Genomic DNA, 25,107 nt, shown 5'->3' with positions numbered 1-25,107 from the left:
GTGTCATTTAAGGCCTTTATTGTTGATCTTTTGCTTGGATGATCTGTCTATTTCAGTGAGGGGTGTGTTAAAGTCCCCTACTATTATTGTATTATTGTTGATGTGTTTCTTTGATTTTGTTATTAATTGGTTTATATAGTTGGCTGCTCCCACGTTGGGGGCATAGATATTTAAAATTGTTAGATCTTCTTGTTGGACAGACCCTGTGATTATGATATAGTGTCCTTCCTCATGTCTTATTATAGTCTTTGGCTTAAAATCTAATTGATCTGATATAAGGATTGCCACTCCTGCTTTCTTCTGATGTCCATTAGCATGGTAAATTCTTTTCCACCCCCTCACTTTAAATCTGGAGGTGTCTTCGGGTTTAAAATGTGTTTCTTGGAGGCAACATATAGATGGGTTTGTTTTTTTATCCATTCTGATACCCTGTATCTTTTGATTGGGGCATTTAGCCCATTAACATTCAGGGTAACTATTGAAAGATATGAATTTAGTGCCATTGTATTGCCTGTAAGGTGACTGTTACTGTATATTGTCTCTGTTCCTTTCTGATCAACTACTTTAGGTTCTCTCTTTGCTTAGAGGACCCCTTTCAATATTTCCGGGAGAGCTCGTTTGGTGTTTGCAAATTCTTTCAGTTTTTGTTTGTCCTGGAAGCTTTTAATCTCTCCTTCTATTTTCAATGATAGCCTAACTGGATATAGTATTTTTGGCTGCATGCTTTTCTTGTTTAGTGCTCTGAATATATCATGCCAGTTCTTTCTGGCCTGCCAGGTGTCTGTGGATAAGTCTGCTGCCAATCTAATATTTTTACCATTGTATGTTACAGACTTCGTTTCCTGGGCTGCTTTCAGGATATTCTCTTGTCACTAAGACTTGTAAATTTTACTATTAGGTGACGGGGTGTGGACCTATTCTTATTGATTTTGAGGGGCGTTCTCTGTACCTCCTGGATTTTGATGCTTGTTCCCTTTGCCATATTGGGGAAATTCTCTCCAATAATTCTATCCAGTATACCTTCTGCTCCCCTCTTTCTTTCTTAGTCTTCTGAAATCCCAATTATTCTAATCTTGTTTCATCTTATGGTGTCACTTATCTCTCAAATTCTCCCCTCATGGTCCAGTAGCTGTTTGTCCTTCTTTTGCTCAGCTTCTTTGTTCTCTGTCATTTGGTCTTCTATATCGCTAATTCTTTCTTCTGCCTCATTTATCCTAGCAGTGATAGCCTCCATTTTTGATTGCACCTCATTAATAGCTTTTTGATTTCAACTTGGTTAGATTTTAATTCTTGTATTTCTCCAGAAAGGGCTTTTATATCTCCCGAGAGGGTTTCTCTAATATCTTCCATGTCTTTTTCGAGCCCAGCTAGAACCTTGAGAATTGTCATTCTGAACTCTAGATCTGACATATTACCAATGTCTGCATTGATTAGGTCCCTAGCCTCTTGTTCTTTTTTTTTTTTTTTTTTTTTTTGTGGTGGTGAATTTTTCCGCCTTGTCATTTTGTCCAGATAATAGTGTATATGAAGGAGTAAGTAAAACACTAAAAGGGTGGCAACAGCCCCAGGAAAATATGCTTTAACCAAATCAGAAGAAATCCCAAATCATGAGGGGAGAGAAAGAGGATAAAAAGAGGTTCAGAAAGAAAAAAGAAAGAAAGAAAGAAAAAAAGAAAGAAAGAAAAGAAGCAATTAAAAAAAAGAAAACAAAGAAAAAGTATAAAAAAAGAAAAAATATATATATTAGATAAACTTTCAGAAAGTGGTTGATTTTCTGTTTCTGGAATTGCTGTTCTTCTTCTCTTTGATCTGCCGTTGGATTTGTAGGTGTTTGTAATCTTTAGATAAGCTATCTAGCTGATCTCCTGCTATCTGAAGTAGTCTCAGCCTGCTACTTCTCCACCATCTTAACTCCTTCCCCCATGAAGATTTTTATTAATGAATTGGTGAAAATATTCAATTAATTTTTTTTAAGAATTCGAGTGGGGTTTGATAATCTAGACCTCCCTATAGCAGTTACTTCTTGTTTGTCCCTCCAGGCAAACTCTCCACCCATCCCAGTACTTCTGTGGGATGGAATTGGGAAGAAGAAAGGTCTGACAGGTTCCTGTGCTCACTGGCTACATGGGTTCAGCCAGTGGAGAGACTCAGCTAAAGAACTGAGTAAGGGATTAGAGTGGTCACAGTGTTTATTTCCATGAAAACCCTATTTGTGAGGTTTCTTCACTTAGTTGTATCCCTCAGATGGTGATCCCTGCTCCTCATTCTCCCTATCCTGTCCCTTAGGGCTGGCAGTGGTGGGGTGGTGGGAACAGTGGGGATGGGGTGAAAAGGGCAATGGGTATTGACAAAAGCTCTGTTGCTCCTGCTTATGCCAGGCTACTAAACCAGCCTCCTCTTCTCCATATACCCCATCATACTTTGATAATTAGTTCTTTGATAAAGAAATTCCACAAATGATCCTACCATAAGTGTGGCAACTCCAAATTCCATACTTCTGTAATGTCCACAGAAAATAGCAATTGCACGCCTGTCTGATCTGTATTTATCCTGTTATTTACCTAATCTATTGTGCCTTCTAATTCAACCATTCTATTTTTCATATGCAATATTTTGACTTGATTCTTTCCTGTGGTTTTCTTGGTTCTTGTTGCTAATGATATTTTCCTATATTCAGAAGGAGAGATTTATTGTGTTTATTACTTTTCTGGAGTCTGTCTCTTCCACTATTTTTATTTCAAATAATATGTAATGTTCATTCTGTTGTATGTCTTAGGTGGTTTTTATATTTCACAGGTATATAGTAATTTTTGATGTGTGCTCACATTCCCAGTGGGTTAGCAGCTGCTCTGTCACTTTTGGTACTGTGCACCAGAGAAGGACAGAAGTCCTTGTTAGGTCCCCCCAAAAATGGGTATCCCAATAATGGGTCTGTCATTAAAGGAGTGAGACTAATACAAAGCGAAGGTCAAGCAAAGCTTTATTTCACGCCAAGCATCAAGAATCAGACCCACCATCAAACAGACCGGTTGGGGATGCCCCTTATAGAGGACGACCCCTCCCTGATTTCCAGACTAACTTTGTAAAGCAAAGGCCATGTGGTTGGGCCTGCCACACACAGGTGGCTAATTGAATTACAATTCACCCCACAGTAGCCATGAAAACTAGCCCATCACCTTGGTAGCTAGGAGACAGTATGCACCCCCACTGATCAGATGTCTCCACCTGGCCTGACCCACCCTTGTACCTGGGCTTTGTTACCTGGAGCTGGTTTCTGGGACTTGTTTGGGGGAAGGGGAGCAGGGACTGTTTAAGGGTTAAACAACAAAGTTATTGTTTAACCTCAATGGAAGCCTCTGGTTAAAATAAAAATATAAAATAGGTCCTTACAGTCCTGATGAGTTCAAAGAAAAGGAAGGGTGACCTCAGAGCAGAGGAACCTGGGCACCATAAAGACACTCTTAACTTCTCTTCCATACTGCTTCCTGCCAGGCAGCTCTTACAGCCAATAATTCAAGTTTAAAGTCCTTAGAAGAAATTATGGAGGAAGGACCAAGTCTCCTCTGCAAGGAAGGGTAGAAGTGGGGACACAGAAGGTACTTACTCAAGGTGGCTGTCTGGACCTACACACTAGTTGATATGGCCACCCTGAAACATACTGGCGCTTGGGAAATATTAGACAGCATTTGTCATAAGGTATGGGATGGGAAAAGAGCAGAATAGATAAAAAGCTTTCTTCAAGCCCATCCTCACATTGCCCCACCCTCTTCCCCCAGCTACAAGACACTTCAGGATCACCTTTAGTTTCCTCACTGATTCCAGATTTTCCTCTCACCTCCCCTTCTCACCCACAGTTTCTTTGGGGATGTCAGCCAGTAGCCCCTTAGGATCTCCTGATGGCAGGTCTGGTGAAACCCACTGCAGTGACACATTCAGCCTTTCCCTCAACTGCAGACTCACCAGCCCTGCAGACCTGATCTGCACCTTAACATCACTCTTGTTACTTGGGATCTTTCCTTGCCACTGACCAGGGCCATGTTTGGGACAGACAAGCCTGTCACGGTACTTCTCACAGGTAGCCTGAGAAGGGAAGTCACACAGGGCCTTGATGTGACTGCGTTAGAGGGAAGACATCTGAGGTCCTTAAAGAGATCTGGGTTGGATTTCTGTTCTACTATTTACTACCAACATGACCTCAGGCAAGTTACTTGACCATGCTAGGCCTCAGGTCCATATCTGTAAAAAGAGATCAAACCTGAATAGTAATACTGAGCACTGAAGCTGGTGTGGGCAACAGGGAAATAGGCTGGGGTGTAGCTGTGATTTAGCAAATCTGCAGAGTGGACTAGAAATGAATTTTCATCTGTGAGTTAGGGGTCCCAAGACCCTTTGTGGAGGAGCAAGTAGTCACACCATTCCATGCTACACACAGAAGCATAGCTATTGATGGACAAAACAGAAGTCTCTATTTGAGAGAAAACCAATACAGTTACCATGAGTTGAGGAAAGTGGCTGTTCCAGGGGCAGCAGGTGGCTAGTGCTCCAAACCTGAACTAAGTGCTGACTCCTACCTCAGGGCCCAACAACCCAGTCATGGATCCCCATAACTGAGTTTACTAAGAGGGAGGAAATTTTTTTTCTCACTTAACAGATACTGCTGAGCTGGGAAGGAAACATTTGCACACATAGCAGAGGGCTTAAAGCCAGCCAGATTCTGGTGACAATGTGCATGTTACTGTAAGGACCTATTTTAACCAGAACACTCCCATCCAGGTTAAACAATAACCTTGTTGTTTAACTCTTAAACTGTCCCTGCCCCTCTTCCCCCAGGGGAATTACTCAAAAACAAGTCCTGGAAACCGCCCCCAGGTAACAAAGCCCAAATACAAGGGTGGGTCAGGATAGGTGGAGCCATCTAATTAGTGGAGGATGCATACTGTCTCCCTAGTTGCCAAAGAGTATGGGCCCCACCCTCTGGGCATCTTTTGGGCACCAATTCTAACCAAGGTGATAGCTAATTCAAATATCTACTAGGGCAAATTGTAATTCAATTGGTCACCTAGCATGACTGTGCAGCTTTCTCTGTGTGTTACAATTTCATTGACCACCTGTGCATGGCCAGGCCCGACAGCATGGCCTTTGCCCTTAAAAGCTAGTCTGTGAAACAGAGAGAGGTCGCCCTCTCTGTAAGAGGCCGGTCAGTTTGATTCTTAATGCTTGGTGTGAAATAAAGCTTTGCTTGACCTTCGCTTTATATCAGTCTCACTCCTTTAATCACGGACCCATTATTGGGGGACCTAACACTTACTTGACCTGTTCTCACCTTCTGGAGAGAGTCTAGGCTGTTTGAGGGACTAGAGTGGAAGGAATTTGCACAGAACACCTGATGGCACTGTAGATAAAGAGGGTCTGCAATGATTGGGGGCTGCCCCCTGATCAGCAAGTATTCAGGTTTGTGATCTCCAGTTGTGAGACCCCTCTGAGCATTCTGCTAACTAGTTAAGGTTCTGTGACCCAGACATGTTTGTAGAGAGTAGCTCAGGTCATGGATTAGGCTCAGTGGTGGCCCAAGTCCAGGGTCAGCCATGCCTCAAACTATGTCAAGACTCCAGGGGGTGGTAGGCTGGTCTTTGAGAGACTGCAGAAAGACAGAGCTGTGGGTATAAGGGGGATAGACTGAGAGCTAACTTCTCAGGGTTAGAGAGTAGAGCTTTAGAGCGCAGCTGACCTGACACTTGAGACTTTAGCCTGGTGGCCAGAGTCCTTCACGGTCTACCTGAAGTAGAGCCTTTCCAAGGGAACCTATGTTACCTGTGAGCCTAGAATACCCTTCAGCTCATGCCACATCATGCACTCTAGGAGGACCCATCCACATTAGTTCTTTGTGGAATCTAAGGCATGCTCCTTCCTCTATGAGATGAGAATCTGGCTCCTAAGCCATGATAACTCTTCAGGAAGAATCCCCAAGGCTAGTGGCTCACCTCTGGATGGCCACCAACCCCCCCCTAAGTGTCCCTGTCCTTCCCTGCTCCCAGTCCAGGGAGCGGGGCGGGGGGGGGGGTCTTCTTGTGCTGAGGAGCTTGAAGGACAGTAGTTTGGGGGTGGAGGGAAGACAGGTCAAAAACAGGAACAGGAAGCTTATTTGATTATTTTTATTTTTTCAGGCCTGTAACAATCCACAGATGGACAAGTGAGTTCAGAGACGGACAGAGTTAAGAAGAATGCAGAGTCTATTGGAACTAGCATAGACAAGTTTGTGGGAGAAGGGGAAGGTGGGGCACCATGGGGTCTGTCACAGTGTCCTTAGGGAAATCAGCAGCAGGAGGAAGGTCTGTGAAGACACAAGGGTTATGTAGGTGGTGGGCTTGTGGACTGTGCCCAGAGAAGTGAAGTCACTCAAAATAGGAGGTTTTTCCTGAGGAGGACCCAATGAAGGGTGGGGATTGGGTGAGGTGCTCTGCTTCTCACTGATCCAGTTGGAGAAGTAGGTGATCCTGGTAAAGACGCTGGGACTTATGGGGTAGTGGCAGGCCTGGCTCCAGCTAGACAGTCCCATCAGAAACCAAGTACAACTGTTCAGCTTGCAGACCAGGGGGCCCCCAGAATCTCTCTGAGGAAAGAGGCAGTATGAGTTTTGAGAACAAAGATAAAGGAGGATACATATGGTTTAGGCAGTATGAAGACAATGCCCTTGTCCTCCACCAGAGTGGAATTTAGGAAGCCTCGTGTCAAGTGGGCTATGAGTGGTTCTTATCAGGATCACCTGAAGAAGTTGGAAAGTCCAGACACAGGGTCCTACTGCAGACTTCTTCAATCAAAATCTCAAGGGTAGGTTCTGGAGAACACCTCACAAAACTCTGGAGAGGACCTAGGCTGGCAGTCACAGACCTATGAGAATGTACAGAGGGGCTCCAGGTTTTGGATACCAGCCCTTTTGCTCTCAGCTCTATGTGAGAGAAGGTACCACCTGAAATCCCATGGAGCCTGCAGGCCTCTGGCTGAATTCTCAGCCCAGTACTACATCCCCCCTCAGCCCTTGTTTTCGGACTTCTTAAGGTCTCTAGTTTTCCCTCTAATTCTTTTTTGAGCTTCTCTAGAAAATGCAAACTGTTTGATATGTCAGAGGAAAAGAAGTGATGCCCGAGTCCAGAGTGGTAGGGTGGTCAGAATAGCAGGGAGCACAAGGGGTTATAGAAGGATGCTGGGGACTTGGAGCTCTGGACTCCAAGGCAGGAAATACCTACTACCTCAGATATAATGCCTACATCTCATGGTCTAAAAAGTAGGGACCAAAAAACCCAACATCCATCCAGGCTTCTGTTGAATAAACATGACTTAGTCCCTTCTGTGTGCAGAAGACACTAAAGTAACAAAAAACACAGACAGTAGATTTTGCATCTTCAGATGCAAGATGTGGAACAGAGGTGCCCAAGAGGTTATGAGTGGCAAGAAAGGCTGCCCTACCTGGGTCATCAGAGAGCCTCTGAGCCAAGATGGGAAGAATGAGCAAGGCTTGATCTGGAAGATCCAAGTACAGATAACCAGCTTAAAATAGATGAAACCAAGGAGCAACAATGCCAGATCACAGCTCTTATCAGCTGGGAAGGTAGGGGTGAAGCAACACATTCAGACACTCAGAAGGAAGTAATGTGACCTGGTCCAGATTCTAGAAGGATGGTAGGATGTTCTGGGACTAGGTGAAGCACAGCCAGTGTCAGGGCAGAAATCAGCACAGGGAGCCCAGTCAGGGCACTACTATGTGCAGAAAGAGTGTGAAGACAGGAAAGAAATGATGGGGCACAGGATTAGGTATATCTGATGCTTTACCTCCATCTAAGGTAAAAATGGAGCAAGGCAAGAAAAGCAGGATAGAGCTGAGTGATGGGTCCTCAGCGTGCAGAGTTCAGAATGAGATCAAAGAGAGCAGGAGAGAGGGGAGGGACTGAGCTCTGAGTGTGTTGGGAGATGCTGCAGGTGCAGGGCTGAGCACCAGCTGGGAGGAGATCAGAGGTGAGACCTAGGTATCTGGCTATCTTGATGGGGGCACTGTGGAGAAAGGGCAAGCACAAAAGTCTGATGGATGGGCTGAGGTGAGAAAGTGAAGGGAGCAAGCAGGAGAGGGCCTATGCAGACACCCCTTGGATAAGTCCTGCTGGGAATACAGGATGAGAATCAGGGCCCAGGGCAGGGGTTTGGAGAGGAGAGAAGATGCATGCAGGGGGTTTGAAGAAGGGAATCACAACAGTATGTTTCTGAGCTGGTGGGAGATGGCCAAGGAGAAAGACAAAGAGCTAGCAAGAAGGAAGCCCATGGGGACCACAGCTCCAGAGGAAAGCAATGGTTTTCTAGGTTTGCTATGGTCGTGCTACCTCACCTTGGGCTATCCACTTCCCTCTCTGTGTCTCAGTTTCCCTACCATAAAAGAGAAGGATTCCACAGTAGAAGACATTCTTAACACATATCCAATAATATACTCAGGTCCTACAATTCAGTAGGAAAGGCACACAATGCCATAGAAATAATGGCAAAAATCTTGAATAGATACTCTTTTTTTTTTTTTTTTAAGATTTTATTTGTTTGACACAGAGAGAGAGATCACAAGCAGGCAGAGGCAGGCAGGGTGGGGAGGAAGCAGGTTCCCCGCCGAGCAGAGAGCCCGATGTGGGGCTCGATCCCAGGACCCTGAGATTACAACCCAAGCTGAAAGAAGTGGCTTAACCCACTGAGCCACCCAGGCGCCCCTGAATAGATACTCTTTAAAAGAGGTAATATATAGATGAAAAAGCACTCATCTCCATCATTCACCAGAGAAATAAATAAAATAAAATAAAATAAAAATCACATGTAATTGTTAAATTGAAAATAGCGGGCAACATGAAGTACCAGAGACAACATGGAGTAAGAAGAACAGCTCTCAGCCACTGTTGGTGGAAGTGCAAATTGGTACCAAGCAGGTAAGAAACTTGCTTTCCAGAGTATATGAGAGATGAAGCTTGCTTATGGCACAGTAATTCTACTCCCAGGGTTACACCCAACCCAAATACGAACCCATGTGCACTAAAACATATGCACTAGGGTGTTCATAGAAAATCTATCTGTAATGGTTTCAAGTGGAAGCTATCCAAATGCCACCAAGACTAGAATGGATGGATAAAATGATAGTATATTCACACAGTGGGTATAGGCAGTAAATGAACAATGTAAACCACACCTAAGATGAATAAATCTTTCAAACATGATAGTGCCTGGAAGAGACTAGATGAAGATGTATTCTATATAATTCCATGTATGTAAGTCTCAACACTAATGCACAGTGCTTCAGAAGCCAAAGCTACTCTCAAGAAGTTAGTGACAGAAAGGTGGTATGAGAAGGACTCTTTGGGTAACAGTTTACATGGGTGTGCCAATTTCTAAAAATATATCAAACAACACATTTGTAAATTATACCCTTTTCTATGTATGCTATATACTTCAATAATTTTTTCTTAAAGAAGACATGTATGGTATTAACTAGTATTCTTTGGGGGCTTCTGACTTTCAGCTCTGACACTTCAGGCTAGAGTGGGCTTAGGAGGAAGAAGCCAGGGGCTAGGACCAGGTTCAGAGAAGACAGAAGGGGACAAACACCACAGGAGAAGACAGGCAGTCTGAGTTCCCACTTACTTGGCAGATGGACTTTCCTGTCATGAGGTCCCCGGCACAAAACATATCTTTGTGTATAGAATACTCACTGCTGCTGGAGTCTGGCGATTGGAAATATATTTTATAGACCTCACTGTCAATAATGCCAACTTCTCCTTCTTGCAGCTGGAATGCTGGAGCCAGGGAATCTGCAGCAGATTTTGGGTTGGGAAGAGGACAGATATGGGGTGGAGCCTGGAAGGAAGGCTAGCTCCCTCTGAAACATGCTGCCAATTCTAGCTGACAGGATTGAGGAAGTCTCTCAGAGGACTTGCAAAGATGAGGGGACAAGATGTTCAAGACAGACAAAAGAGCAAATGAGGGGCCTGCAATAGGGGCCAGGAGGGAGGCATATGTGGCTGCAGTGGAGTGGGAATGGAGGTTGTAAAAGAGGAGGCAGGGTCATAGCAGGGTCTAGAGCAAGCAGGGTCTCCTCACCATCTGAAATGTGGATTTCAGATTTCATTCTAAGCACACTGGGAAACCACCAAAGGGTCTCCTTATGTTTTTAAAGCAATTAATGTGGCAGCTATGCAGAGCTAGAAATAGAAGCACAGAATTGTGGAAGCTGGGAGTCCAGGCTCGGTTGCACTGATGTGCCCACTAGATGCCAGGTGGGTTGAGGTAGTATGACCAGTAAGACACGGCCCAGCCTCAAGGAGCAACTGGTCTGTGGATATTTCCCATGTGGATTCTATTTACACACACTGCTCACAGATCTGACTGGTGTTTGCATGGGGCAGCACAGTGTCACAATGACAGCTCCCTCCTGGGGTGTGGTTGCCATGTGCAGCCCTCACATGTTCTCGGGGGCCGCCCATGCCCAGCAGCTATAATCAGGGGAGAGTGTGGAGGAAGGAGAGCTATAGACTCCATCTGCTTCTTCTCTCCTGCTCTAGCCTGTGACATCCCCTCATGCCCCAATTCCTACCCTCTGACCTATCCTGCAGAATCCTCCTTGCTCTGCCAGTGGTTCTTCTTGAGTGATAGTCCATCACAGAAGGGTGTCTCTGGAAATGCTGGAGAGTTGGCTGTTCACATGTCTAGAGATTGGGACTGACATTTAGTAGCCAGAAGCACAGACAAACAAGTCTTGCCCCAAATGTCCCCACTGAGACACTCAGCCAGATCCTGGCAAACCTATGACCCTACAAATCATACCAAATCTACATTCCAGTTTTTTCACTCTACATTATATTTCCTAAGTCAAAAGTATTCACCATTGTGTAAAAAGGCCCATTATTTCTCCAGTGTCACCCTAAAAATTTACAAGCCCAGCAAGCTGGCAAAATTGGAGTTTTACTTGAGTTAATGGATAAGGCGATGTGAGAGTTACAGAGGAAAATATCCTTAAGCCATAAACACCCCAACTTCGCCTCCTGGGCCAGCAAACAGGCCTGCTTTGATTTCCCTACTGCTGCTCCAAGAACCTTCCATGGCAAGGGAAGCCTAAGAGGTGTTTGGTGAAGCCTTGGAGGGGCTTGACATGGTCCCAAGCAGAACCTTGGAGTCTGAGTGGAATCCTGAATGGCTTGGAGTCAAAGAGCCCAAGTTCCTGATTCTGAAAGTTACAGATACTCAGACTTACTGATCCATGGGCAGAAGAAAACTTGAAACTTGAAATGGACATGATATCAGGGCTGGAAGGGCCCTCCAATGGGCATCACACCTCCCTCCTTCTTGGCCTTTGCCCCCCTGCCTGTCCTACCCCTACTCACCACCCTCAGTGATCATCCCCCAGCCTGTTATCCAGCAGCTGCTGTGAAGGGGTAGCTTCGTGGTTGGCCCTGGGAGGCAGGCAGGAAGAATGTGGGATGTAAAGTTCACAGACAGATGCAGTTGCAACAGGGTGATGTCACTGCCCATGAAGTAGTGTTTGTTAAATTCATTGTGAACAATGAGTCGATACACTGTCATCTGCTGGCTATGCTCAGTGGGATGTTGGAGCCGATGGTACCCGAGCAGGATCTGGTAGTCAGATGGTTCATGGGACCTGTTATGAGAAGCTGCATTATCACCTGTCTCCTCTGTATTGTGCACCCTTGTACCCTCACCTGACTGTCTACCCCCAACTCCCTCTACACTTGTAAGCAACCAGACACCACCATTTTTCCAGAGGTAGCTCTCTCCTCCCTAATAATCTTATCAGTTGGGTTGGTTGCCTGTCTGTAGCTTCAGGACATCTGTCTTTTGAAAGTGTTTGATGGCTTCCCCTGTATGTCCCCAAATCAAAGGAGCAGAAAATCTCAGTGCTGGAAAGAAAGAGCAGAGCACATAAAACTCTATCTCTTCATTTTAGAAGAAAGAATACTTGGCTCATTCCCAGCTCTGATCAGAACACTTGGAACATCCCATGTCTTGAAGTAGTTCTCAAAGACCCCATTTCCCAACCAATGATCCATTCCCTCTTCCCAGTCTTCACATACACATACTTCTTCAAGCCTGCCCCCATCTGGAGACAGGCATTCAGTGAGTCTGTGTGGAGCAAATAGGGGAACTTCTGTAACTGAACTCCTTGTTTCTGGAACATGAGCAACTTTCCAACACAAATGGCCTGCTTGTGCTGCTACTTTGCTTAGATTCCACATGTCTATACTCTCCTCCCATAAGGCCTCTTTAGTTCTAAGACCCTATTCTGATGGGATGCATGGCATTTCCCCTGATACTGGCTCAGAATCCATTCTCTTGTATATTCCGGCCTCTCCATCCTGCATCAAAGTAGTTTGGTTTATGTCTCACTTTTCTGATAGTATGAGAAACTTCAAGGTCTGCATCTCCACATCCTCCACAGGGGGACTCAGATGGGGCCTGGCACCCATGGGTGCTGAATCAATGAACAGAACCCAAGTGGGGTCTCTAATCTAGTTGATGCCAATAGCTCTGACCTCCTCTGACTTGGAGCATGATGTTCTCCCCGCTCCCTCTGGGACAGAGTAAGTTGAGGATACACTTGAGGAGCTGCTCACTCTCTTAACTGTCTGCATCCTGTCTCCCAGGACAGAGACCATTTCCTTCATGCCTCACTCTGGCCTATAGGGACAATGATGACTACAGGATCTCTTAGATACAGGAATTTCTGGGTACTGGTTAAATAAGCAGTGGTTGCCTGCAGAGAGAAATGTGCTAGAATGGTGGGTGGTTAGGACCTAGGGAAGTCCCTGACAGTTGTGCTGATGATGACCTTTGAATGGTCTGACTGGAAGAGTACAGAATAATTGCCCATTTTGTCCAGGGCCTGACTGATGCTCCTTCAGGAGAGTTCTGAAACTACTGTTGTGACTAATGCCTGTGCCATATGTTTAGCCAGGGACACTACACATCCACTACCATCTGCATAAGAGGAAAATAAAACCCACTGAAATCGTTGGACTGTCTAGAGCTGGGCAAGATTCAGAAAGCAGAGTCTACCTTGAGTGAGAAAAGGATTTAGAATCCTAAAGTTTAAGGAAGACCAAGAGTGGGCTGGAGGCAGTTCCTTTGGAATTAAAGTCTGTTTTCCTGTGCTGATCATCACAATTAGAATTAATTTCATTTAGCTATTTAAAAGTAATGTACATGTAGCTGAAATAACCATGCCATCTTGGCAAGTATTACCAAAGTGTGAGGAGGGGGGCAGATGAGAATATCCCCAGAGGGAGAGATGAGGTAAAGGGCCTTTGTTCTGGGAGATGTGAACACAGACAGTCAGGAGACTGGACTCAGGTGGTGAGTAGGGATGGCACTCACAGTAGAAGGGACTGCTGGCTCAAAGGCAAAGACAGCAGACTTTCCCTAGGGAGAAAGGGTTGAGACACTTTTCAACTCCTTCTGTTCTGCCTATCTTGTGCTCCCTCCCCAGTCCCACCCGGGCAGCTGGGCCCATTGGGAACACATACTTTTGGAAGCAGTGGGCAGCTGAGATCACCCAGTAGGCATCTATGAGGGCAGCTCCGCAGATGGGCTTGCCAAGGTAGAGCAGACTGGCCTGCCATGGCCACCGTAGATCAGGTGCATTCTGTCCACCAAAGATCTTCCCACTTACTGTTGGCTTCCCACACACTGTGGAGACAATCCTACCGTGAAGCACCTGTATTATGGATGCCAGCCTCGGTGTCTCCAAATGTCAGCATCAACAGGCTCAGGTTGACCATGGACCCTTCTCACTTTCCAGCTGGGAAATCCAAGGCCCAGGGTGAAGTGACATGGCTCATGTAACAAAGGGCTACCTGGCTTTGCTGGTGACAGTAGCACTAAGGAAGAAGTCTCTGAGTCTGGGTAAGAAAAGGGGGGCAGTCATCGAAGGGCAGGGAAGCAGGCAGCTGCAGGGGTGCACATCTGCACTTACTGGGGTACAGAGGTCCCGGAGGTGGTGCTGCCCCAGGCCCTTCCCCAGACCTTATTTAACTTAACTAGCACACCACTGTTTGAAGGCCTCAAAACTGAAGACTTCTGAGGGATGCTATTTGCTCCAGACTATTGACGATTAAGTGGTTGCATCCTTCCCTCCTCAGCCTATTATTTTAGGGAAACTGATGGAACACATTCTGCTTGACAATTCTCCTTCTGAAACACTGCACTCCGATTCTTAAAATGAAGAGATCGTGGGGGCCCACAATGACAGGCTAGTGAAAGACCTCTGCCCTTGAACTGAAGATGCTTGAGGCCCTGAGGGAAAGAGCCTGGTCTTCTCAGCCTCGGCCCTCCCTGACCCAAGGAGGGACCCACTAGGGACCCAGAGACTCTAGAGCTTCACTTAGCCAGGTAGAGGTCCTCCTGGCTTGGTGGGGTTTGGGAGCGTCACTTGAGAAGTGTGCGAGCCTGATGCCCTTCACCTGCTCACTCACCATCTGCAGTGGTTCCCTTCAGCTCAGCGTGCAGCAGCAGTGGGCATAGCCAGAGCAGGGCTGTGGCCAGCACACAGGCCCCCTGCCAGCCTGGGCCTGAGCCCTTGGCTTGGGCGCTTGCCATCCGGCCATTCCAAGACCGTCTCCCGGATGTGTGGACTGCTAGGCACGAGGCTGAGGGGGCCGCTGGGAAACCGCCTCCCACGGTAAGAAGTGTCTCCTTCCCAGTCCACCCTGAGGCCTGCTTGGATAGTCAGATAAGTCAGTAGACCTCATGTACCTGTAGCCAGGAGCCCCGGGGCTGATGGGGGAAGCAGAGGGCACATAGGGTGTTCTGCCCAGGGACCCCAGTTTGATGGCAGAGACATCAAGGCAGTTATGTGTATGCCCAGGAATATGCACTAATGGTTAGAGCCTAAGCACTTCTATGATGTCACCAAATATTTCTAACTGGCTTTCAAGATCTAATCCCTTCATTTCTGCCCCTTCCCCATTCACATAATTAAGTCATACCACCATGGATAATTTCCCTCTTTTAAACTCACTCGTGCAAAACAGCATGGCATAGTCATGGGTGGATACTTCATCAGAAGGGCATTATGCAAGGGTATGGGTTGTATAGGAAGTCCAACTTCTGGCTGCTAACCCCTCATGTTCTTCTCAAATGAAAAATTATTTGCTATCTCCCAACAACCCCAAGGATCTCATTCCATTCCTGTATCAACTCTAAATTCAGAGTTATCTGTTAAAGGAGGTCACTAAGAGGACATGACCATTAGTTGATCTGATAACTGGACCCAGGCATCAAAGGCTCTTCCCTTTCTTCCTTGGCCTTGGAATATATACTCTGCCTACCAAGTGGGAGCTGCTTAAAGGACACAGCCTTGAGAGAGAAAGATGTTGCTGAGAACTTCTGGACTAAAATGTGTGACTGAACCAGTAAAGGCTTCTTCTTCTTCTTCTTTTAAGATTTTATTTATTTATTTGGCAGAGAGAGAGAGAGAGAGAACACAAGCAGGGGGAGTGGCAAGCAGAGGGAGAGGGAGAAGCAGGCTCTCCCCTAAGCAGGGAGTCTGATGCAGGGCTCAATCCCAGGACCCGGGGATCAGGGCCTGAGCCAAAGGCAGACACTTAACAACTGAGCCACCCAGGCACCCCCAGTAAAGTCTTCTATATAAACTTTAAGATCATGGCCTGCCAGTGTAGAGATTCAATCATCTTGTGATCCCCCAAGACAAGCCTCATACCTAAATTCCCTTGCAAATTAAACCTGCCATCTACCAATCTGTAGCAACCTGCCTCTTTCTCTAGCCTCTCCTTGGCCTCCGTGTCCAGGGGCCAGGCTGTAAGCCAACCTCATCTCAATGTAAACATTTCATCAGCTCCTAGTCCAAAATCTCATTATTGAAATTCTTTAAGTTAGGTGAGGATGAGGTTCTAAGATTTAACTCATTAAACATAGTTCTTAACCACAGTTCTTCCTCTATTTATGGAACTACCTACTCAACATTCCCAACATAGGATGGTAAGACAGGCCAGGAAGGGGATAAAAATCACAGGCATCACCATTCGAAGAGGGAGGAGGAGAGGAGATGGAAAGCAAAAAAGAGTTACTGTCTGTCCTACTGGGCAAGGTCTCAAGGCCTTAGGAAAAAAATCTCTGTGACTCTTGACTCTGCCCTTTGAACTCTTGGTCATCCTTCCTTTTTTATTTATTTATTTTTAAATTTTAATACTCGTTTCTTTCTTACTCTCTGAACTGTTTTATTTTTCTTTCCCTTTTCCTTACTTTTTCCCTTTAATATTTCCTTAAACTTAACAGGAAATCTTCAAAATCTATAAAAAGAACATTTGTAGTGCTTTAGAGATTTACCTGAGTGAAATTCTGATTTTTCCTGTGAAAGTAATGCAGTCCTTAATTGATAATTTCATGAATTATAGGTGCAATCTCAATGACTATATTTTATTTATTTTTTTAAAGATTTTTATTTATTTATTTGACAGAGAGAGATCACAAGTAGGCAGAGAGGCAGACAGAGAGAGAGGGAGGGAAGCAGGCTCCCCACTGAGCAGAAAGCCCGATGTGGGGCTTGATCCCAGGACCCTGAGATCATGACCTGAGCCGAAGGCAGAGGCCTTAACCTACTGAGCCACCCAGGCGCCCCTCAATGACTATATTTTAAAGAACTTTTAAAATACTCCTCTAAAGTCATTTGAAGTAATGGAGACTCAGTGTAAAAATCACAAAGAAATTAATAATAGTGAACACTTGTACCTGTCCTTTTGTGGGGGGGAAGGAGCACATAGTTGCACAAAATTTGCACCTGAATAGTTCTGTCAGCTTGCTTCCGCCTCGCCTAGTGTTGAGCTGAGGGTCCAACTTCCATTTTGTATTTTCTCTGATCCCTGTCAGTACCAGACCTTCATACTCCTGCTGACATCAGCTCCAGAATTTTGTGGTCCTTGTGTGGATTTCACTAGTTTTCACAGTGCTAGACAGAACCACATCCACATGTATTTTTGAGTTAATTAATCCAAATTAGCTTCCTATTGAGAAGTTATGTACATACCCTCCATCCCCGCCCCCCCCCAACTACACACACAAAAGCTTATCACCCTGGATGCACAAGGACGACAAGAAGCCCCAGTTCAGATGCATCTTCTCTCTCTTTATTTCCGCAAGTCTACACACTTATATACACTTACATGACCAATCAGTGAGCAGGGTACAGGAGGGAGCCAATCAGGCTGCGCACCTAAACGAACAACTTTTGCTAGCAACCAATGCTGTTTACCTCCTCTTTGGGCATTCCGCTTAGTCTCATGAGGCAACTTTTATTGGCAACTCGCCAGGCGCCATCTTTTAATGGCGGAGGCCGCCCTGGCCAGGGGCCTGCCTCCGACAAAAGCTGAAAACCCTAATATTAGGAAGAGACATAGAAGACAAGATTGAGAGTTTCGAAGGGAAGCTAGAGAAAGCCAACAGAATGGGGAAGGTGGGGAGGCATAATTATTGGTCCTCAAAGGAGGCATCAGAAGTTGGGGAATGGAGGCATTGCAGAAGCTAAGAATAACAATTGGGCATAGCAGGCAAGTATGTCTGAGGAAAAAGGCAGCCTCCCAAAGAGAAGCCACAGGAAAATTGTTTTCATGGAATGTGGGAGATAACAGGGACTTTGTAAAGAATGAGGTACAGGAGATTTACTGCTCACCATCTGGGCTGCTTCTGAAATGCTCAGGGGGATCATGTCATCTCCACAATTATGTACATTGGCAGTTTGCAGGTGAGGAAACTGAATCCAAGGAAAATGAACCATTGCATAGGAAACACAGTGACAGGATTCAGCCCCCAGGTCGGCTGATGCCCCCCTATGTCCTGCTTTTAGTCAATCAGAGCCCTAATCTTTTCTCCTGCTTGTCGCAACTCCATGCTATTTCCAAGAGAATGAAGAAGATAGGCTTAGGACAGGGCTGCCACCATTGTGAGCTGGGAGGGTCTGGAAAAATGGAGGATGTGCTATGAGCAGAGGCAGGTGCAGAGGAGCAAGCACTGTGAGGTCACACCTGGGGGAATGGACTGTCCTAATTCCTACTCAACATGAGGAACCAGCATCCCAGAGAGGCAAAATGACAAGCAGGTGGGTCAGTGCCAGAACTGGACCCAGCTAGCAGACTCTAGAACTCGTGACCAGAGGCATAGTTCCACACAGCCTCTCTGCAGGCTCCACTCAGCAACAACGTACAAGTGCTGGGAGAGGACAGCACCTTCCCTAGCTTTTTCATGCTCAGTCAGGTTTTTCCACATTCTCTTTCCTCCAGTAGTAAATTCCTCTTGAGCTTTGCCACAAGGTGGCAGCATTAAACTGTTTGAGATTGCCTTAATGAGCTTTTATCTCCAGACCTAGGACATGGCATCCATCCTCTTAGGTACACTGATTTTCAGGTAGTTACTCTTTCCACCATTCCTAGCTTTAGTGTACCCATGTCCCTACAACCTCCCCACCATTTGCAACCATCCCAGACTCTTTAATGGCTCCCCCTGCATCCTTCCCCACCAAGTGGAAACTCACTCTCTCTAGGAATTCCCTAGGCACTTTGTGGGGAGTTTTAAAAACATTGTCTTCCTCTGTTCTGTCCTGTGGGTGTGCTGTCCCCCTTTCTCACCCTCCTGTTGCACTACAAGCTCCCTCAAGGCTGAAGCTGCATTCTTGTGCGTGTGTGACACAGCCTCATTGTGGAGAGAGGATGTGTAGCAGGGCTACTGCCCCTGAGGCTCTTGATGGTCTTTCCCTCCCCAGCCATAGAGGGCAGGGCCAGGAAGAGCCTGATCCACCCACACCCTGAGCACATTTTCCCCTCTCTGTGACCTCTGGATGTCTTCAGTTCATCGCAGGTGCTCATGCCTCAGACAAGACTCTGTGCACAGTGGTACCATCCATTTCCTAAATGAAGATACCCCATCCCACCTACATGTTGCCTGCAAAAGGAAAATCCTGACGAATATTGTGATTCCTCATAGTCAAGCAATAGTACTTCTAAAGAAACATCATATATGTACATACAGAAACTCCTCATAATTGCTTTCCTTGAAATACTATACACATCCATCTATAGCTAAAGGATAAAGTGTGGTGATATGGTCAGAGAATGAAATGCTATAGGGCATTTTCATAGAATGAAAGAGATCTGTGTGGAAAAAAACCCTGGCCTACAATGTATAACATTGAGTAAAAAATGCAATAGCAGAATTAAATCACAGTACAATTAAATCACAGTACAAGCATGAACATCAGTACTATATAAGCTTTGGGAACCATATGTTGGCAGTGAAAGTTTAAATACATGAACAAGAGGAATACAGACCAAATTCAGAGTGGATGCTGCTCCCTGGATATGTAGGAAAGGGAAAAGAACAAATAGTGTACAATATTTTATTTATCTACATATGTAATAATAAAATGATATATAAAATTATTGGAAGCAAATATGGCAAAACATGAACATTTGTTAATTTTAGATAGTAGGTCCAGGAGCATTTGTTAATTCTTTTCCACATTTTCAATGTATTTTAAATAGTCTACAATGATAATAAAAGAACAGAGTGTGGTATATGAACCTTCAAAATTAAATAAATGGACAAAATAAATCCCAAGTGTGAACCAAATAGTACAGGAAGCATCAGGGTGTTGTGATGGAGAGGACCTGCATCTACAGAAGACAGGAAGGAACGGCCTCTAGAGCAGAGGCAGGAACAAGCTGAAGGGATTGGCCATGGAGGAGCATGCCAGGTAGAGAGGACTTAGTGCGAACAGACTGGGCTGAGAGAGCAATGGGTAGTTGCTATGTAGGGAGGAGTGGCCACAGGGCTTCTTCAACTAGGATAGAACCAACCAGGGTGATTTTCCAGGCTTTATGGAGGGCTTTTGGGGTCCTTAACTACAGGCAGAGTTAAAGAGGCTTTTCAAAGGTGTCCCCTGTATGCTAAAATCCAATAAAATAAACTTACTTAAAGCCTCAGTGAGTGCATGAATAAAAAGTGTCTCTGACAACTGAAAGGCTGATGGACACCCTAATGTGAGTAGAAGGTGAGTTGTGGGATGGCCCTGAGGAGCAGGAGGCACTCAGGTTTGCATATGTGCAAAGAAGACCAAACACTATGGTCTTTCCCTGCCATCTGTCCCAACCAGACTCCAGGTGCTATCATCCATTTATTTATTATTCCAGGATTTTCCAGGTAGGAGTGCTGAGCCAGCAACACCATCTAAAGGGGGAAAAGGCATGCAGGTAAATAAGCTCTAGCCCTGCCCTCGAGTAGTTCAGCGTGGTAGAGAGTCAAGTCAATAACTGAACACAGGAGATGTAGAGAGTAGTACGGGATATGGGAGCTCTCAGGATTTTAATTTCTCTCTCATCAGTATATATTATTTAATTATTTTAAAAATCTGGGTTTAACCAGTGGCAGATGACATTTTAATACTTTTTGATTATGGATTAAAAATCTGCTAATTCTAAAGGAATCAGTATGATGGAGATCTCTAAGACCTCACGGACAGTTCTTGGAAAGTGGCATATCTACTGATGGAAAAGTCAACTGAGGACCTTTCTTCGGAGGAGCATTCTTCTTCTACCCATGTGGTACATCACAAAGAGACCTCACTCTGCTTCCAGGTCTCCTCCAGCCCATTGCCCATCTGGATGTCAGCTCTGTCCTCACAGAAGGTAAATTTTGTCCTGTCGCTCTGAAGTATAAATTGCCTCCCCTCTCCACCCACCCCGCTCCTGCCACAGCCAACATGACCCAAAGGCACTGCTGGGTCCTTAATCCTCCTGGATCTGCTCAAACTGGATTCCTCACTCTGAACTTCTACCCCACCTCTTCTTTGTCTAAGTCCCTGGCCTTAAGGACAGGCCATTTAAACCTCAGCCTGGCATTACCTGATGAGGTGGCAGTGATCACAATGATGGTGAGAATGGTAAGGAGGAGGAGGAAGATTATGGTGATATGGTGATGATGATAATGGCAAAGATGATGCAGGAATGACAGTGATGAAATAAGGATGGGAGTAATGGGATGGTGACAGTGATGCTGACATGGTGATAATAATGGTGATGATGAAGATACGAGGATTGAAAATGAATAAACAAACAAACAAACAGAAATCAGAACCAAACCTATAAATACAGAGAACAAGCTTATGGCTGTAGAGGGAAGAGGGTGAAGGGATGGATGAATGCATTAAGGGGAGAGGGAGCTACTGGCTTCAGTTATTGGATAAATAAGTCACGAGGCTGAAAGACACAGCCAGGGAATACAGTCAATGGTGCTGTGACAGTGTTATGTGGTGACAGATGGTAGCTACACTTGTGAGCAGCACAGCATGACATATAGACTCATTGAATCACTATGTTGTACAGCTGAAATTAATGTAATACTGTGTGTTAACTGTACTCAAAAACCAAACAATAAATTAAAAAGTTAAAATAGATGTGTGTACTGAAATGCTGACAGAAATGATGGTGGTAAGAAGAGTCTAGCACCAGTGCCAGCTAGGAAGGCAGTGGCAGGAAGACTGTCTGGGACGCTGATGAAGAGGATGGAAACAACACATGATTTGGAGTCAGACATCATTTACAAGTGACCTGTAAACACCTATGCTCCAATATTTTTTGGGTGCCTTTGAGAAAATGCCTTGATCTCACATGTGCCTCAGTTTCCTTGCCGTGTAAAGGATTCCTAAAGGTGAAATGATGTCTATAAAAGTGCCTGGCACCCAGGAGATTCACTTTCAGTTTCCTTTGTTTCTCCTTGACATACATGCATGCAGCTAGGCATGTGAAGTGGAGGTTCTCTCCACTGCTTCATTCCTGCAGCTTGGTCAGGTGACATGGCCTGTTGCTGAGAGACATTGTATTGCTGCTAAGAGCCCAAGAGTTCCCATTTAGATCGTTCACTCCAACTTGAGAGTCTTGGCTGCTGGCTGCTTGTGGGCACTGCTATGTAAGCAGGGGTTCTGCTCAGGGCTACCACCGTCACTGCCCAGTACCCATACCTGTCAGTCTTGAACTTCGCTCTAATACCACAGTGAGTAGTTCCTATTCACTACCAAATCTGGGGGACACAGCAGCAGGGCTTTTGCATGTCCTGGGAAAGATAGCTTCTTCCTGGTCCTGAACCTTCCCACAATGTGATTAAATAAGGATGGGAGGCACTTAACCTCTTTGGGCTCCATTTCTCACCTTAAATCTGTCTTGCTGGAACAATGCAAGATTCCTGTATCATCATGTGGCAGTGCCTATATGCAGTAGATGCCCACAGTGAAGACGTGTGCAGTCACTGTTAGCTTCTGTCTCTCTCCTTTGGTGGGGGGCAGAGCATAGGGGCCCATCCACTTGGTGGTTTGAATTTGCTGGCCTCAACTTTGTCCATAGTTTCAGTTTATCTCCAGCTTCCTGGAGGGTGCCTTCTGGCTGGTCCCTGGATAGGGACTGTCCTAGCATTCCAATGCTTTAGATATGTCACACATGGTGAAGATTTTATTTCCAAAGTGACTTGTAGATTCATTAACCTGCACTACTCATTTCCCCTATATCAGTATGTAGTTTTCTATAGCATCCATAATGTGAAGTCTTCAGTTTCTACACTGCTGAGAAAGAAAAGGGAGGAAAAAGGTGTGTGCCCATGTAGTCAGAGGGTCCTTAGATGAGGCAGGGTCTGGTGTGTTACTTGCTAGATCTGGTCCAGGTGGCTTTCATATGAGGCTAGGCCTCTTATGGTTCAACGTCTAAAATTTTTGTTTCTCTCTGATCTTAAGAACATTCTGCCTATGCTCAGGAAGGCACCAGCTCTGTGGTGGCTCCTTCCCAAGGCTCAGCCTGGTGTTGGGCTGGGGCCTGGAGAGAGACTGCAGAGGGATTGGAGGGGTGTGGCACAAGCAGCAGGTCCCTGGGGCATGGAGCAACTAGTGCACTCTGTCTACAGTAAGGACAAGGGAGGTCTGTGGAGCAGAGATGACCCAAGCCTCTGGAAAGTGTGGTAAGGTAAGGACTTATATGAATTGAGCATTTATTCCAGGCTATATGTTGCATTAAGTATGTTACCACTAGATTTTTGCAACAATTCCATGAGGTACGTATGAGCAGCATTCATATTTCACAGATAAGAAAACAAATATAGAGAGCTTCCCAAAGTCTCAGAGCCAGGATCTCAAGAGCAGAAAGTATGCTCATCTAAACCGGATGGGAGACACTTCTCAAAAGATCAGTGACCATGTGACCATACATCATGGTAACAGCCTGATCCATTTAGTTGTACCCATGAACACGTGACCAGGACAGCTGGCAGATGTGTATGAATGTAGGAACCCCTGGGTGAGCAGAATTTTGCTTTGTTGTTTTATTTTTGTTTAACAGTCATTCCTAAGGCCTGCTCAAGCACAGCACTTCTACAGAGGAGTAGCACCAACAGAACCCTTGCATGGGAGATATGCACCCTGGGAAGGTACAGAGCAAACCATCTGTGAGAAAGCCTGCCATTCCTGCCAGGAAGCGGGAGGGATCAGCAGACATCCTAGCGCCTGGACACAACAGCCTAGCCAGCCTCTGATCAGCTCATCAGTGAGACCCCTGCATGCTCCAGTTAGCCAGCAATGCCTCCCTGAGCCTTGGAGACCTGAAGATGGCTGTCTCCATGCTGTGCTGGCTGTTCCTCACCTCAAGCCCGCTGGCTATAGCCACACTTGCTCTGAGCTCTCTGCTGCTGGTAACCTTCCTGCAGAGCCAGAGACTTTGGCAAGAGCCCCACTACCTGCTGCTGGCTAACATCCTGCTCTCAGATCTGGCCTACCTTGTCTTCCACGTGATCATCTCCTCCAGCAACCTGGGTAGCTGGCTCCTGGGCTGCACTGCTTGTGGTGTTCTCACAGATGCCATCTTTGCTGCCTCTATCAGCACCATCCTGTCCATGGCCACTGTGCTGCACACCTACCTGGCAGCTGTTTATCCTCTGCACTATTTCTCCTTCATGTCTTATGAGGCTGCCCAGAAAGTGGTGGCCCTCATCTAGTTGGTAGCCTGCTTCTTCTCCACATGTCTCATTTGGCTTAGCAAGAGCCAGAATGCCAGGTTAGAACAAGAGGCCTCATGCATCCTTCATGGACACTGAACCAGGCCATGACCCCCGGGTCACTGTCACTGACACCTGAATTTTATGCATTCTCTTTCTTTGCACAGCTCTCATCATTAACTGTTCTGGAGGATCTATGCAGAGACCAGGACTTCAGGCATCTGGGTTCAGGGTTATTCCCGGGCCAAGGGTACCATGCTTATCCACACAGTGCTAATCATGCTATATGTTAGCCCAGTTGTGGTGTTTTCCATGGACATCTTGCTAACCAAGTAATACCACACTGATGTCAGAACTCATATGTGGATCATGGCAGCCAACAACAAGGTGCTCATGATGTTTCCTCATGCCATGCTCTCATATCTGTATACACTCCGTTACTGGCAGCAGCTGGGGACAGTCCAGGGCCACTTCTTATCCAGGAGGACATCTGCAGTATTCCTTAGAGCCACAGACATCACAGTCTAGCAGACTTAGGTTAAAAATTATATGTTGGGTGCCTTAGCATCCAATTATTGACAAGTCAAAGAACTATGAAATATACTTGTGCAACAGGACCTTTTTTCACATTTTATTTTATTTTTTTTCAGTATTCCAGCATTCATTGTTTATGCACCACACCCAGTGCTCCATGCAATACTGCCCTCCATAATACCCATCACCAGGCTCACCCAACCCCCCCATCCTCCTCCCCTCCAAAACCCTCAGTTTGCAACAGGATTTTAAAGATGACCTCAACTGATGGTTTTCAACATTTCAAAAGTTTTTAAGTAGAGAAAGCTCATTCTCACTGAAGTGAAGATTTTCTACTTGAAAATGAAAACAAAGAAGTGATTCGGCAGAGCTCTGATAAAAATGGGGGTAAGAACCTGATCTGTGCCTTTCCAATGGCTTCCACCATATCTTCTACCACTACTGGTAAACCATTGTTCCTGACAAACACACAGGGGCCAAACCATTACTAAAAGTTATATACACTAT

The 25,107-nt window shown here is 45.6% G+C and overlaps 1 protein-coding gene across 1 annotated transcript; it reads left to right on the top strand.

Annotated features, from left to right (window-relative positions):
• The first annotated feature begins 23,448 nt into the window (after positions 1-23,448).
• Positions 23,449-24,756, top strand: GPR148 (G protein-coupled receptor 148). Its single transcript, XM_013048586.2, is given in 3 exon segments — positions 23,449-24,152; positions 24,154-24,248; positions 24,251-24,756. Coding segments are annotated over 3 exon segments (768 nt in total). The 5' UTR covers positions 23,449-23,631; the 3' UTR covers positions 24,403-24,756.
• Positions 24,757-25,107: the final 351 nt, after the last annotated feature.

The sequence above is a fragment of the Mustela putorius genome, unplaced genomic scaffold (assembly GCF_011764305.1).
Source record: "Mustela putorius furo isolate JIRA1106 unplaced genomic scaffold, ASM1176430v1.1 tig00003867_pilon_pilon_pilon, whole genome shotgun sequence".
Lineage (NCBI taxonomy): Eukaryota > Metazoa > Chordata > Mammalia > Carnivora > Mustelidae > Mustela > Mustela putorius.
Note: the sequence above shows the minus strand (reverse complement) of the source record. Positions and strands in the feature narration are given on the sequence as shown.